General features: G+C 38.7%; 1 protein-coding gene across 4 annotated transcripts in view; it reads left to right on the top strand.

Moving 5' to 3' along the window:
• LOC128700403 (minichromosome maintenance domain-containing protein 2-like) overlaps positions 1-14,035 on the top strand; it is a 135,682-nt gene that overhangs the window by 31,423 nt on the left and 90,224 nt on the right. For all 4 annotated transcript variants that reach the window (XR_011393984.1, XM_070099992.1, XM_070099991.1 and 1 more), the window contains 2 exons: positions 1,226-1,371; positions 5,476-5,629. Coding sequence is in view for 3 of the 4 variants with exons in the window: in XM_070099992.1 (XP_069956093.1) it covers positions 1,226-1,371; positions 5,476-5,629 (300 nt within the window). In the remaining variant the exon portion in view is untranslated. The remainder of the gene's footprint in view (positions 1-1,225; positions 1,372-5,475; positions 5,630-14,035) is intronic.

The raw sequence follows: 14,035 nt of genomic DNA, 5'->3' as shown, positions 1-14,035 counted from the left end.
AGTGAGTTGTCTCTGAATACATTAATTTTGTCGCATTCCAGTACATAATGACGCAAGGTGTGACAATAGTCCATCTGGCAAAGTTTACATTTCGTTTGGTCTACATCTGGTGGTGGTGATTTAACCTGCCAAAGATACTTGTAACCCAGCCGGAGCCGGGTGGTAGTGACATCCAAGAGTCTGCTTATCTTGTTGGATGCACCATAGACATGTGGCTCCTGCATGATGGAATGATGATAGATGGACTGACTGGTGTCAGTTTCCCTCAGTCTTAAGTCAATAAAGTTCAGTTGAAGTTCTTTTCGTATTATTGTTCTCAGACTTCTAACTGAGAAGCGAAGATTGTAATCTACTCTATCTCTTTGAAAACATACAACTTAGCCGGCTCATTACTTCTGCCATGCATCTGAAGACCAATGTGAGATGGAATTCACAGAAGGTGCACCCTGACTCCACCGTACCTGAGTCTGGCTTCTGACACAAGCATGCCACAATTTATACTTAATGAGTATAGGGCATTTATGGATGATAGAAAATCAGTAACAATTAAAGTGTCTACCTTCGATACATGGACGCATTTAAGTGCAAGGAGTATGGCAAATAGTTCTGACTGAAGGGTAGAGGCCTAGTAATTGATGCGTGCTCCAATTTCTTCATGAGAGCCATCACTCTGTATGACAACAGCAGCACTACCAGCTGCACCAGTAGACTGGTGAACAGAACCATCAACATAAATAATTTATGAAAGAGTGTGCTGTGTGACTAAGTTATATATACAGCTTAAGGCACCCTGTTTGGCTTCAAGGCGAAGCTTTGGCTGTGATTTAAGATTTTGGGGGGAAAATAGAGGGAGGGTAGATTTGAATGGGGTCAATATCCCATGGAGCGGGGAAGTGCTGCTGTTGCCTTACTTGACATAAATCATGTATCTGGTTCATGCGGAGGTCAGTTCCAGTTTTTTCAATCCATCTGGAGGAGTGCTTACCAGTGCTGAGGAAAGTTTGGAGGGCGTCTGTGCAAGGGTTTGAATGGGCTTGCCTGAGCATATATTGGGCCAGCGGAAACTTGACCACTTATAGATCATCTGATAAAGACTCGTGTCTGGGAGCATTGTCCTGTTTTTATACAAACAAAACACCACCGCCAACACATGCTGGGAGTTTACTGAGTGATATCTTACGTAGCATCTTCTGAGGGTTGTCTAAGTGAGGTGTGCATGTTGCAGAGTTTGTGGATCACCACTGGTGGAGGATCCATCATCTCGGGAGCTGAGTGAGAAGACCAGAGTGATGGTACTTAGCGATGCTCAAGCTTCTGCTCTCACCAAAGACGTTCACACTCGTGTACCTGCTCTTAACCTTGTCCTCAGAGGTCAGTAGTTTTTTTTAAGTCGCTACTACTGTTGTCTTCTTTTTCATCATCTACTTTTTGTTTTCTTCTTCTTCTTCTTCTTCTTCTTTTTGTTTTTCTTTTTCCTTTTCTTTTCTTCTTCTTCTTCTTCTTCTTCTTCTTCTTCTTCTTCTTCTTATTATTATTATTATTATTATTATTATTATTATTATTATTATTATTATTGTTATTATTATTATTATTATTATTATTGTTATTATTATTATTATTATTATTATTATTATTATTATTATTATTATTGTTATTATTATTATTATTATTATTATTATTATTATTATTATTATTATTATTATTATTATTATTATCATCATCATCATTATTAGTTTTCTTTAGAACAAAAATCACTATTGTTCTTAGCATTCATAAGAACACATGTTATCTTGAAACAAAAACTACAGATATATCTTATATAAATAGTAATGGAACACTCAACAATGATTGCTAAATATATTGCAAGCAATATAAATATTTCAAGGTATATCAACACAGGCTGTGTGGGATTTTGCTTCAGAAGAGTATTCAGAAACGATTATAATAAAGGAACCACTAAGTGGATTAATACTCATCTTTGTTGATGAACTCTCGTGACCCCCCACAACCTCTCCCAGAGGTTTCGCCTCCGTAGTTCACTGTCTACAGACCCTCCAGGGCTGTCTGGAAGGTGATTAAAATTAGGGTTAACATGCACTGTTGACATGTAACTCCCATATGTCAGGTATATCACCTGGAAATCATGGGCAGCCCTAACAAACTCAACGCCGTGATCAGCAGGTCTTTGCCCAGACACAGGGCAAAGAACTGCTGATCACGGCGTTGAGTTTGTTAGTCTTATCAACCCCACCTATACCCTTCTGCTGCAGCGGAAAGATGAAACAAAGGGCTCGATGAAGACTTATCTGGGTGTGTGCAGACTGAAACGCCGATATAGTTAGTTGGCTTGATTGAAGAGATGACGCCTTCACTTATGTCGTCTGCTTGGCACATATCTTCTGACAATTATCACTTGTCCATATGTTGGACTAGGGATCTACATCTGTGGATGATATCCACAGTAAAAAGAAAGTTCTCCTTACTTTGTTTGATATACGAATGAGACACAAGGAAAATAGTTCTCCCGCGACGCTCGATTCATTTACTAATAGTCCGGAACTATTCACGACAGGAAGAATGTCTGGCATTAGTGCGAGGAGGAGTTAGTTATTTCTTCCACAATTCTTCCGGGAGATTGTCAGTGTGGCTACGAATTTAAGATGTACACGAGATATGGCCACGAATATCTCTACGTTTCGACGCAGTATGGCCTCCGTATGCCCCGGAACGTTTCGTCACATCTTCACTCGCCGAAAACAAACTGCAATCTGCCCTACCACCCTCTGCACCCCCCTTTCCAGGGAGGTTCCGCTGAGTTGTATCGAATAATGCCTCTAACTATATTATCAAGTTCGAGGCAAATTATCTCCAATTTTTAACGGTCTGGGAAACTGCAGTTCCCTCAGACTAACACGTGAGTGTACAGTCTAGCAGAGACTTTCATGAGGAGGGAAGTGGTCTTGTGACGCTGTAGTGTAGCGTATACATCTGATCTATGATTAGTTTCATTTAGTTTTGTTTGCTGATGGTCACATGCAAGCTGAGCTATTGCTTAGGTGTACTTAGTAATCTCTCCAGATCTCCAGATTTTGAAATGAGTAAGAAGGATCGTAGCCCCTTTGAGACAGAGGGGATATCGCCATTTTCTTAAATGGAGAATTTCCTGCACACAACAGAGAAGTATATGTAGTCTGTGTTGATATATGCTCGGTTTACTTTAATTCCTATTTTAGGGATTTATGTATTCTTGTCTGGTGGTGAGAAACTTACTTAGCAGCTGATGACTCTAGTGTAGCCGATATGCTTTAAACCCCCATGAACCAAGACCAAAGTAAATCACAGGATATATACACCCAAGTATATATGCTCAGAGTTTAATTCCTATTCTAGGGATTAAAGTATTCTTGTCTGGTGGTGAGAGGGGCTACCCTGCAGCCTTACTGGCACTAGTGTACTCAATAGGTTTTAACCCTATTAACCAACCAAAATATATCGCATACAAAATAGATAAATAAAAAAACAATAAATAAATAAACAACTACCTACAATGTAGCTTCAAAGGAACATAATTACTAGTTGGCAAATAATTAAATTTTAAATTTGGTTTGGCAGTTTTAGGTCTAGGAATTTTTCGAATAATACCTTATTCTCTTTGTCTTCCATGATGCTAAGTCATCAATGACGTTGTCATAAAAAATGCCCCCAAACTACCCGATTAATGCTGATTACCCTCAAATAGACTATTTTACACTAAAGTAGAAGCCGCCGATATTAATGAAAACAACACTAAGCTTATGTCGCCCATGCCACAAGTAGGCACTGAGTTTAATATCTTTATTATGCACTTATGTCCATCTGTGGGTGGTAGTTAAAAGATTAAAGAGCCGGAAAGTTTTGTTACAGTGGTAATGAACTATTTACATGTTTATATCTGGTTACAATCGTAGTGAGTTATTTATACAGACATGAATTAGGTCACAAAAATATTAGCAAGGTATAATTGTAAAAAAGGTGTCTGTAGTAATTTTAAAACTAGCCTCTGTGTACATAGGGGATTATGGAATAGGAGCCTTACGCCTCAAGCCAGTAAACTTTTACTTGACTGCTTCCAGCAAGTCACTTTCAGCATAGTCATCACAAATTGCAACCACACAACAGAGTGAAAATCTAAAGTGAAGGCCCTTGGAGTGATAATATCAGGGAATTTCACTCTCAAAGATCACAAAGTTTCTGTAATATCTGCTAGGAAAATGATATAATGGATAATTATGAGAGCCTTCAAAACTAGGGATGTCAAGCCCATGATGATTCTTTTCAAACTGCTTGTTGTCTCTAAGCTGGAATATTGATGGAACAGCGAACTTTTACTGCACATATAAGTACAATAAAGCATCTAAATTACTGGGAAAGGTTGAAGTCCCTTGATCTGTACTCCCTGGAACGCAGGCGAGATAAATACATGATAATATACACTTGGAAAATCTTATAGGGACTAGTCCCAAATCTGCACACGGAAATCACTTCCAGTGAATGCAAAAGACTCGTAATGAAAAGCAGGGGCGCCATGAGTAAACTAAGAGACAGCACAGTAAGTGTCAGGGGCCAAGACTGTTCAACTGCTTCCCAGCGTATATAAGGGGGATTACAAATAGACCCCTGGCTGTCTTCAAGAGGAAGCTGGACAGGCACCTAAAGTCAGTACCTGACCAGCCGGGCTGCTTTTCATACTTCGATTTACGTGTGGCCAGCAGTAACAGCCTGGCTGATCAAGCCCTGGTCCACCACGAGACCTGGTCATGGAACGGGCCGCGGGGGTGATGACCCCCGCATTTTGCCAGGGTAATGTTACTGAGCTTTACTCAGTCATCGGTGGCCCGGTGGCCTGGTGGCTAAAGCTCCCGCCTCACACACGGAGGGCCCGGGTTCGATTCCCGGCGGGTGGAAACATTTCGACACGTTTCCTTACACCTGTTGTCCTGTTCACCTAGCAGCAAATAAGTACCTGGGTGTTAGTCGACTGGTGTGGGTCGCATCCTGGGGGACAAGATTAAGGACCCCAATGGAAATAAGTTAGACAGTCCTCGATGACGCACTGACTTTCTTGGGTTATCCTGGGTGGCTAACCCTCCGGGGTTAAAAATCCGAACGAAATCTTATCTTATCTTATCTAACACTTTCCACCGCAACTTTCCAGCAACATCGTCTCTTCCCGTTTCCAGTTTGCAAATTGCTTGTGAGTTTAATTCTTGGTTAATATTCTTCACAGGTGTTGCCATGCAATATATTCACAGCTAAGACACAATTAGGAGAATTTTTAGACGATGCTTCGCTTCGTCCTGTACCATGTTGGTCACTCGCAACTTAATTAATAATGGTCCAGGACGAGACCGGAACGTCTCCTGAATCTCCTTTCTGATTTTTTCCTTCACTGTTTTGTGGATTTTATTCTAAATAAAGAGTATATATATTGTACAGACGAGATGTTGCAAGGGATAGTACCTGGTCAGCAGGTGTTAGCGACGGTGATGATCGTGCCTCAGCAGCTGCCACTGCTGCCTTCCCTGGAAGCTGTCACCCTACACCCACCACCACCTCTCAGACCACCCTCCTCACTTCCGCCCATCTTCAGGTCAGTCAACTCTGCCACCTATACTGGCTTACCGAATGTCTGTAAATGTAATAAAAAACACAATAAAGCTTCAATTAAAACTCCATCTTTCCATTACTCGGATCAGTCATAATTACCTTCCGTTTTCCAGGTGCTGTGTGACCTTTATGGCTTGAGAGCTTCTCCATTCTATTACTACTACTACAACTACTAGTAATAATAATAATTTTCCTTTCTTTTTGCTGAACGTTTAATTTTGTGGCTCATACAGTGGACCTCTGGTCACGAACGCTTCCGAACACGAACAAATCGGTTCACGACCGAAAAATTAGCCAAATTTTTACATTTGGTCACGAACACATAATCGGGCGCCCAACAAACACAACCGCGCCAATTTTCACATTCTGCGCAAGTTTTTCGCACATTCCACTGTATATTATTAAATGTCAGCCAGTTTTGTAAAAAATTACTGCGTCATGTGGCAGTAAAGCATTTTATCTAGATATTCCTTGAGAACTGTAGAGAAGCTCAGTCATCCATAAGCTCTAGACTTGGCATAACCCCAGTACTTAACATAACCCCAGCACTCAACTTAACCCCCAACAGTTAACATAATCCTCAACACTTAAAATTACCCCTAACACAATCCCCAACAGTTAACATAACCCAACACTCAACATAACCCCCAACAGTTAACATAACCCTCAACACTCAACATAACCCCCAACAGTTAACATAACCCTCAACACTCAGCATAACCCCCAACACTTAACATAACCCCAACACTCAACATAACCCCCAGCACAACCTTCAACAGTTAACATAACCCTCAACACTCAACATAACCCCCAACACTTAACATAACCCCAACACTCAACATAACCCCCAACAGTTAACATAACCCTCAACACTCAACATAACCCCCAACACTTAACATAACCCCAACACTCAGCATAACCCCCAGCACAACCCACAACATTTAACATAACCCCAATACTCAACATAACCCCAACACACAACATAACCCCAATACACAACATAACCCCAACACAACATAACCCCGAACACTCAACATAACGCCGAACACTCAACATAACCCCAACACTCAACATAACCCCAACACTCAACATAACGCCGAACACTCAACATAACCCCGAACACTCAACATAACCCCAACACTCAACATAACGCCGAACACTCAACATAACCCCGAACACTCAACATAACCCCAACACTCAACATAACCCCAACACTCAACATAACCCCAACACTCAACATAACCCCAACACTCAACATAACCCCAACACTCAACATAACCCCAACACTTAACATAACCCCAACACTCAACATAACCCCAACACTCAACATAACCCCAACACTCAACATAACCCCGAACACTCAACATAACCCCAACACTCAACATAACCCCAACACTCAACATAACCCCAACACTCAACATAACCCCGAACACTCAACATAACCCCGAACACTCAACATAACCCCGAACACTCAACATAACCCCAACACTCAACATAACCCCAACACACAATATAACCCCAATACACAACATAACCCCAACACTCAACATAACCCCGAACACTCAACATAACCCCGAACACTCAACATAACCCCAACACTCAACATAACCCCAACACTCAACATAACCCCAGCACTCAACATAACCCCAACACTCAACATAACCCCGAACACTCAACATAACCCCAACACTCAACATAACCCCAACACTCAACATAACCCCGAACACTCAACATAACCCCGAACACTCAACATAACCCCGAACACTCAACATAACCCCAACACTCAACATAACCCCAACACTCAACATAACCCCGAACACTCAACATGACCCCAACACTCAACATAACCCCAACACTCAACATAACCCCGAACACTCAACATAACCCCAGCACTCAACATAACCCCAACACTCAACATAACCCCAACACTCAACATAACCCCAACACTCAACCTGACCCCAACACTCAACATAACCCCGAACACTCAACATAACCCCAACACTCAACATGACCCCAACACTCAACATAACCCCAACACTCAACATAACCCCGAACACTCAACATAACCCCAACACTCAACATAACCCCAGCACTCAACATAACCCCAACACTCAACATAACCCCAACACTCAACATAACCCCAACACTCAACATAACCCCAACACTCAACATAACCCCAACACTCAACATAAACCCAACACTCAACATAACCCCAACACTCAACATAAACCCAACACTCAACATAACCCCAACATTCAACATAACCCCAACACTCAACATAACCCCAACACTCAACATAAACCCAACACTCAACATAACCCCAACACTCAACATAACCCCAACACTCAACATAACCCCAACACTCAACATAACCCCAACACTCAACATAAACCCAACACTCAACATAACCCCAACACTCAACATAAACCCAACACTCAACATAACCCCAACACTCAACATAAACCCAACACTCAACATAAACCCAACATTCAACATAACCCCAACACTCAACATAACCCCAACACTCAACATAAACCCAACACTCAACATAAACCCAACACTCAACATAACCCCAACACTCAACATAACCCCAACACTCAACATAAACCCAACACTCAACATAACCCCAACACTCAACATAAACCCAACACTCAACATAACCCCAACACTCAACATAACCCCAACACTCAACATAACCCCAACACTCAACATAAACCCAACACTCAACATAAACCCAACACTCAACATAACCCCAACACTCAACATAACCCCAACACTCAACATAAACCCAACACTCAACATAAACCCAACACTCAACATAAACCCAACACTCAACATAAACCCAACACTCAACATAACCCCAACACTCAACAGGAACCCCAACAATCAACATTAATTGGTACAAATATTTTATTTCTGTTGATTGTTTTTTTGTCTTCTAACAATATCTACATAGATGTACTACAATTGTTTCAATCGCTTGTTCTCTCTAGGCGGGAATATTGCTGTGCACTAACTGCCCCCTTCAAGGCAGGCGAAATTGCTGACCGGGAGAGTATACAGAGAACTTGCACGGCACACATAAGTACGATAAAGCACCTAAATTACTGGGAACGGTTGAAGTCCCTTGATTTGTTTTCCCTGGAATGCAGGCGAGAAAGACACATGATAATATACACTTGGAAAATTTTAGAGGGATTAATACTAAAATTACACACGAAAATCACTCTCTACGAAAGCAAAAGACTCAGCAGGTGATGCAACATTCCCCCAATGAAAAGCAAGGGTGCCACGAGTATACTAAGAGACAACACAGTAAGTGTAAGGGGCCCAAGACTGTTTAACTGCCTCCCAGCATACATAAGGGGGGATTACCAATAGACCCCTGGCTGTCTTCAAGAAGGCGCTGGACAAACACCTAAAGCCAGTAACTTATCAACCAGGCCGTAGTTCGTACGTCGGTTTACGTGTGGCCAGCAGTAACAGCCTGGTTGGTCAGACCCTGATCCACCACGAGGCCTGGTGTCAGATCAGGGTTGGGGACATTGACCCCCGAAACCCTATCTAGGTAAACGCCAATTTTTCCCACTTCCTGTTGTTTGTGTTCACCTAACAAAGACCCTCGCTTTGTAGTCAGTCTAGGTCTAAAGGACCCCAATGGAAATAAATCACTCTGTCTGAGTTTTTTGGGTTATCCCAGGTTCTCTACACATATGCTGCTATGTATGATAATTCTATGTAACTGTATTTGTGTATACCTGAATAAACTTACTTACTTACTAGGTCAGACGTGCGTTCATTCCCTTTGAATTCCTTGTGTTGTATTTCGTGTGTTTTTGAATTCATTTTGTTTTCTTGGTTGTTTACAGTATTTTTTCTCTCTTATTTAAGGGTTTTTCTCTATTAAACTGTGCATTATTTTGTATAATTAAGGACCTTTCAAATTTTGATTATTTTTTCTTCACTTAAAACTCTTAAAAAAGAAAAAAAACTGTTCACAGCGAACGGCTCGTAGGACTCTAGCACGGACTCGCGCAATGTTAGTTTACTCTGTTGTTCAAGGTTTTCTCTGTTAATTAAGGTTTTTACATTTAGTTTACTATTACACTGTGCATTCTATGGCATAATTAACTATTTTTGTGCTTAAAAATCTTAAAAAACAACATTTACATACTTTTTTGGGTTAGCCTAGGTTCTCTATACATATGCTGCTATGTATGATAATCTGTGTAACTGTATTTGTGTATACCTGAATGAACTTACTTACTTACTTAGTTCGTAGGAGTCTGGAACGGACTAATCGTATTTACATACAATCCAGTGGGGAAATTTGGTTCGGGTCACGACCAAATCGGGCCGTGACCAGAGTTTTGAAACGAATTATGGTTGTGACCGGAGGTTCCACTGTAAGTGTTTTCGGCAGAATTTGAGTTTGTTTAGATATCAAGACTGATAATCCAGTGGGTGCTACTCTGTCACCCCTTGAGGAATTTGAAAAAAAAAAAATGGCTGCCGAGGTGATCAATGATCATCTTTGAATTCATAAAGACACATTTTAATTAAATAAATTTCACATTTCATATTTTTCATATCAAAGAGATTACTTTTTGTGCTGTAGTCATGTTGAGTTAATATATGAGAGTGCAAGATGGCTACCAGTTTAATTTTGCTTTTTAATAATAATAATAGTAAATAATCTTTATTTCTACAAGTACATGATACAATTGATACAGACGTAACACATATCACTGACATACTGTATACTAGCAGGGGTGGGCAAGTTCTTCAATAAGAAAAACCACTTATAATACTTTTCTTACATTTCTGAATGTTCAAGAGCCACAGAAAATATTATTTTAAAAATGTATTTATAAATAATAAATACAGCTATATAGTTCTACTCACCAAAGCAGAATAGGTTTAATCTCTGCTTGTTGAAGACCTTGACTGAGTCTTTATTTTTGCAGTTAATAGTTTTAAATCTGGCTGGTAGGATGTCAAAGTTGTTCTAAGAAGCTAGGTGAGGTGGCTTTAAAGTGGCCGATGGTTGCATGATAGATAAGGCACAGAGCCTTTTCATCCTTATCAGCAAAAACAAAATAGTCCTTCTATTATTGGTTAAACACTTTTCTTGTTCATATTTGCCTTTTATAACGACATAAGCGTGTAACGTGTGTGTAATTCATGAAGAGTGATGGCGCAGAGTCCATTTGCATCATCCGTACTTGTTTAAAACATGTTCTGATTGTGTTCAGCGAGTTTAAACAGCAGTTTGGATACATAATGCATGTGGCATGCTACGATTACGTTACAATTTATTTGGCGTGTCACACTTCCATATAGGCTACCTCTCAACCAGGGAACTGGGTGACAGATCAGATCTGGTGCTAAGGGTTTAAACATCAATAGGGTACCCTTCGTTAAATCAGTACCTTGGTTTGTTGATCAATCACAGGCAAGCCTGCCAAGCCTGAAGCAACGTAGTTCACTTGTAGTAAGTATTGACAGACTTGCCTCAGGTACTGGTTGATAGGGTGCACTCTCTCTGTGGCTTATGTTATTTGCCATCTTTTGCCACCGTGTGGTACACTTACTATTCAGTCTCTGTACAAACTGTACATAAGTGTATATAAGTGTATATATCTGGCAAATTATATATGGTGAAGGAAAAATACAAGTCACATAGTGTTGAGATTGTTTGCTCCACTTTGAAACCCATTATAACCAGGTCGCAAGGCATACCTGTGTACGTAATAATGCATACGGATGTTTGAAAACACAATGTGAATTACCCGTGTAATTCACACACACACACACACACACACACACACATACATACATATATATATATATATATATATATATATATATATATATATATATATATATATATATATATATATATATATATATATATATATATATATATTTGCAATAAGATCACAGTAAACAGGTGATTTCAAAATATGCAAAACAACCACTCTGAAAGAATAGAGAAATTCCAAGCGCTTTCGTGACTACTCACATTATCAAGGAACTATGAAAGTGAAGCATCCAAGGAAGCTATATAAGGGGTCGGCCAGCACCTCACTATCAGATCCCACAACGGTTAAACACGTGACGCACGGCGAGCCAACTTGGACAGGTCCTTTGCAAAACTCACCCCCAAGCTATTTATTTGTCCAGTGTATTATTAAATTCTACCCAAATTCTATTAATTATAAATGGATCTAATTTATATAAACCAAAGGAAATATTCATATTATTGTCAAAACTGCTTTTTATGAAACAAGATTCAATTATATTCCTGTCGACCATGGACTTGCTTGATACTACTTTCTCAACTTTTTGAAAATCAATTGGATGGTTAAAATCTCTTACATGAATAAATAGAGCATTGGAATCTTGTCCAGTTCTAATGCTATATTTATGTTGTTTTAATCTTAGTTCGAGATTTTTACCAGTTTGACCGTAATAAACTTTATCGCAAATTTTACAAGGAATCTTATAGACACATCCATCAGCATTTTGGGGGGAATTCTTAATCAAAAGTTTTTTTACTGTATCAAGATTTTTGAATACAACTTTAATATTAAAAGTCTTAAGAAGAGAAGGCATATCAACCAAGTTTTCATGGTAAGGGAGAACCAACATATTTTTAGTTGAATAAGGCTGGTTGCCCTTTTTTGGATTATAAAAAGTGTTCCTAGCAACTTTAAAAGATTTATCAATTACATTTCTTGGGTATTTTAAATCATTACCTATTTCATAAATTTTGGATATTTCCTCATCTATGAACTCAGGACTACAAATTCGTAAAGCTCTCAAAAACATTGATGAGAAAACAGACAGTTTGACTCTATCTTGATGCGAGGAATAATAGTGGACATAGGAACAGTTATTTGTAGGTTTTCTGTAAATTTTAAATTTGAATTCATTATTACCCTTAATAATTAAAACATCTAGAAAAGGCAATGAGTTATTTTCTTCAAACTCAACAGTAAAGTTTATAGAATGGGCTAAGCTATTTAATTTTCCAAGAAAATGGTGTATATCTACATTTTTGGGCATAAGACACAAAATATCATCAACATATCTGAACCATTTAGCTCTATTAGGGAGGATTGTGTTAAGCAACCTTGTTTCAAAAAATTCCATGTATAGGTTACTAAGAACAGGGGAAAGAGGATTTCCCATTGCCATACCAAACTTCTGAGTGTAAAACTTATCATTAAATACAAATTTTGCATCAACAATGCAAAGTTTAATAAGTTTAATGATAGTAGGAACTGGCAATGGTAAATCATAGTTAACGAGTTCTTCAGATAAGAAACTTAATAAATCATCAACAGGAACTTTCGTAAACAAGGAAGTAACATCAAAACTAACCATGTTAAAATCATTTAAGTCAGTCAAGGAGTTTAATTTATCAACCAAGTCTATGTTGTTTTTAACATTAAAGTTAGAAATTTTGCCAACAATAGGGCTCAAAATATCGACAAGCCATTTGGATAATTTATATGAAACTGATCCTATGGAGCTAATAATTGGTCTGACTGGATTCCCTGGTTTGTGTGTTTTTATTAGTCCATACATGTAAGGTAAAGATGGATTAGTGGAAGTAAATTGTTTGACTAATTCATCTTTGCCTTTCAGTAGAAGTTTTATTGTTTTATTGAAATTGCTGTTAACGGTTTCTAGGGGATTTTTCCTAAGTTTAGAATAGGTTTCAGTATCATCTAAGAGATTATTCATTTTTTCTTGGTAATCATTTTCTTTCATAATTACTATTGCATTTATTTTGTCTGCTTTAGTAAGGCGCAAATTTTTATTGTTATTAAGTGTATCATAAGACTTAAAGAATCTTTGAGGGCAATTGGGAATGTTTGGTTTTAACATAGAGCTGTATACCATTCCTTTACTAATATTAATTTCATCAGAGGATAAATCAGAAAATTTTTCAAAGTTACAAAAGGCTTTTGCAATTTCAACATTATTAAGTTTTTTTGAAGTTGCAAAACTTAGGCCAAAACCTAGAGCAGCAGTTGTATGTTTGTCTAAAATTTCATCTGATAAGTTAATTACAAAATTGTTATTAGCATGCTTTGTCCAATCACTATTTTCAATTAAAATGTCTAATTTTCTTTGTAGTTTGCTCTTGAGTTCATTACAAATTCTTCTGAGTTTATTATAGCAATGATCCAACATACTGTGTTTCCATTCTGATGGAATGGCCTGATTAAAAGAGTATTTTTTGTTTCTCAATATTTTGAATGCTTCCTTCTCCTGTATTTTAGTTATTTCAATATGTTTCTGAAGAATAATTCTCATAAAATCATCAAAAGGACGATCTCTCATGTCAAGGAGTCTATTGGGTAAAAGAGACTTG

This window comes from Cherax quadricarinatus, chromosome 71 (genome assembly GCF_038502225.1).
Source record: "Cherax quadricarinatus isolate ZL_2023a chromosome 71, ASM3850222v1, whole genome shotgun sequence".
In the NCBI taxonomy this organism is placed as follows: domain Eukaryota; kingdom Metazoa; phylum Arthropoda; class Malacostraca; order Decapoda; family Parastacidae; genus Cherax; species Cherax quadricarinatus.
Note: the sequence above shows the minus strand (reverse complement) of the source record. Positions and strands in the feature narration are given on the sequence as shown.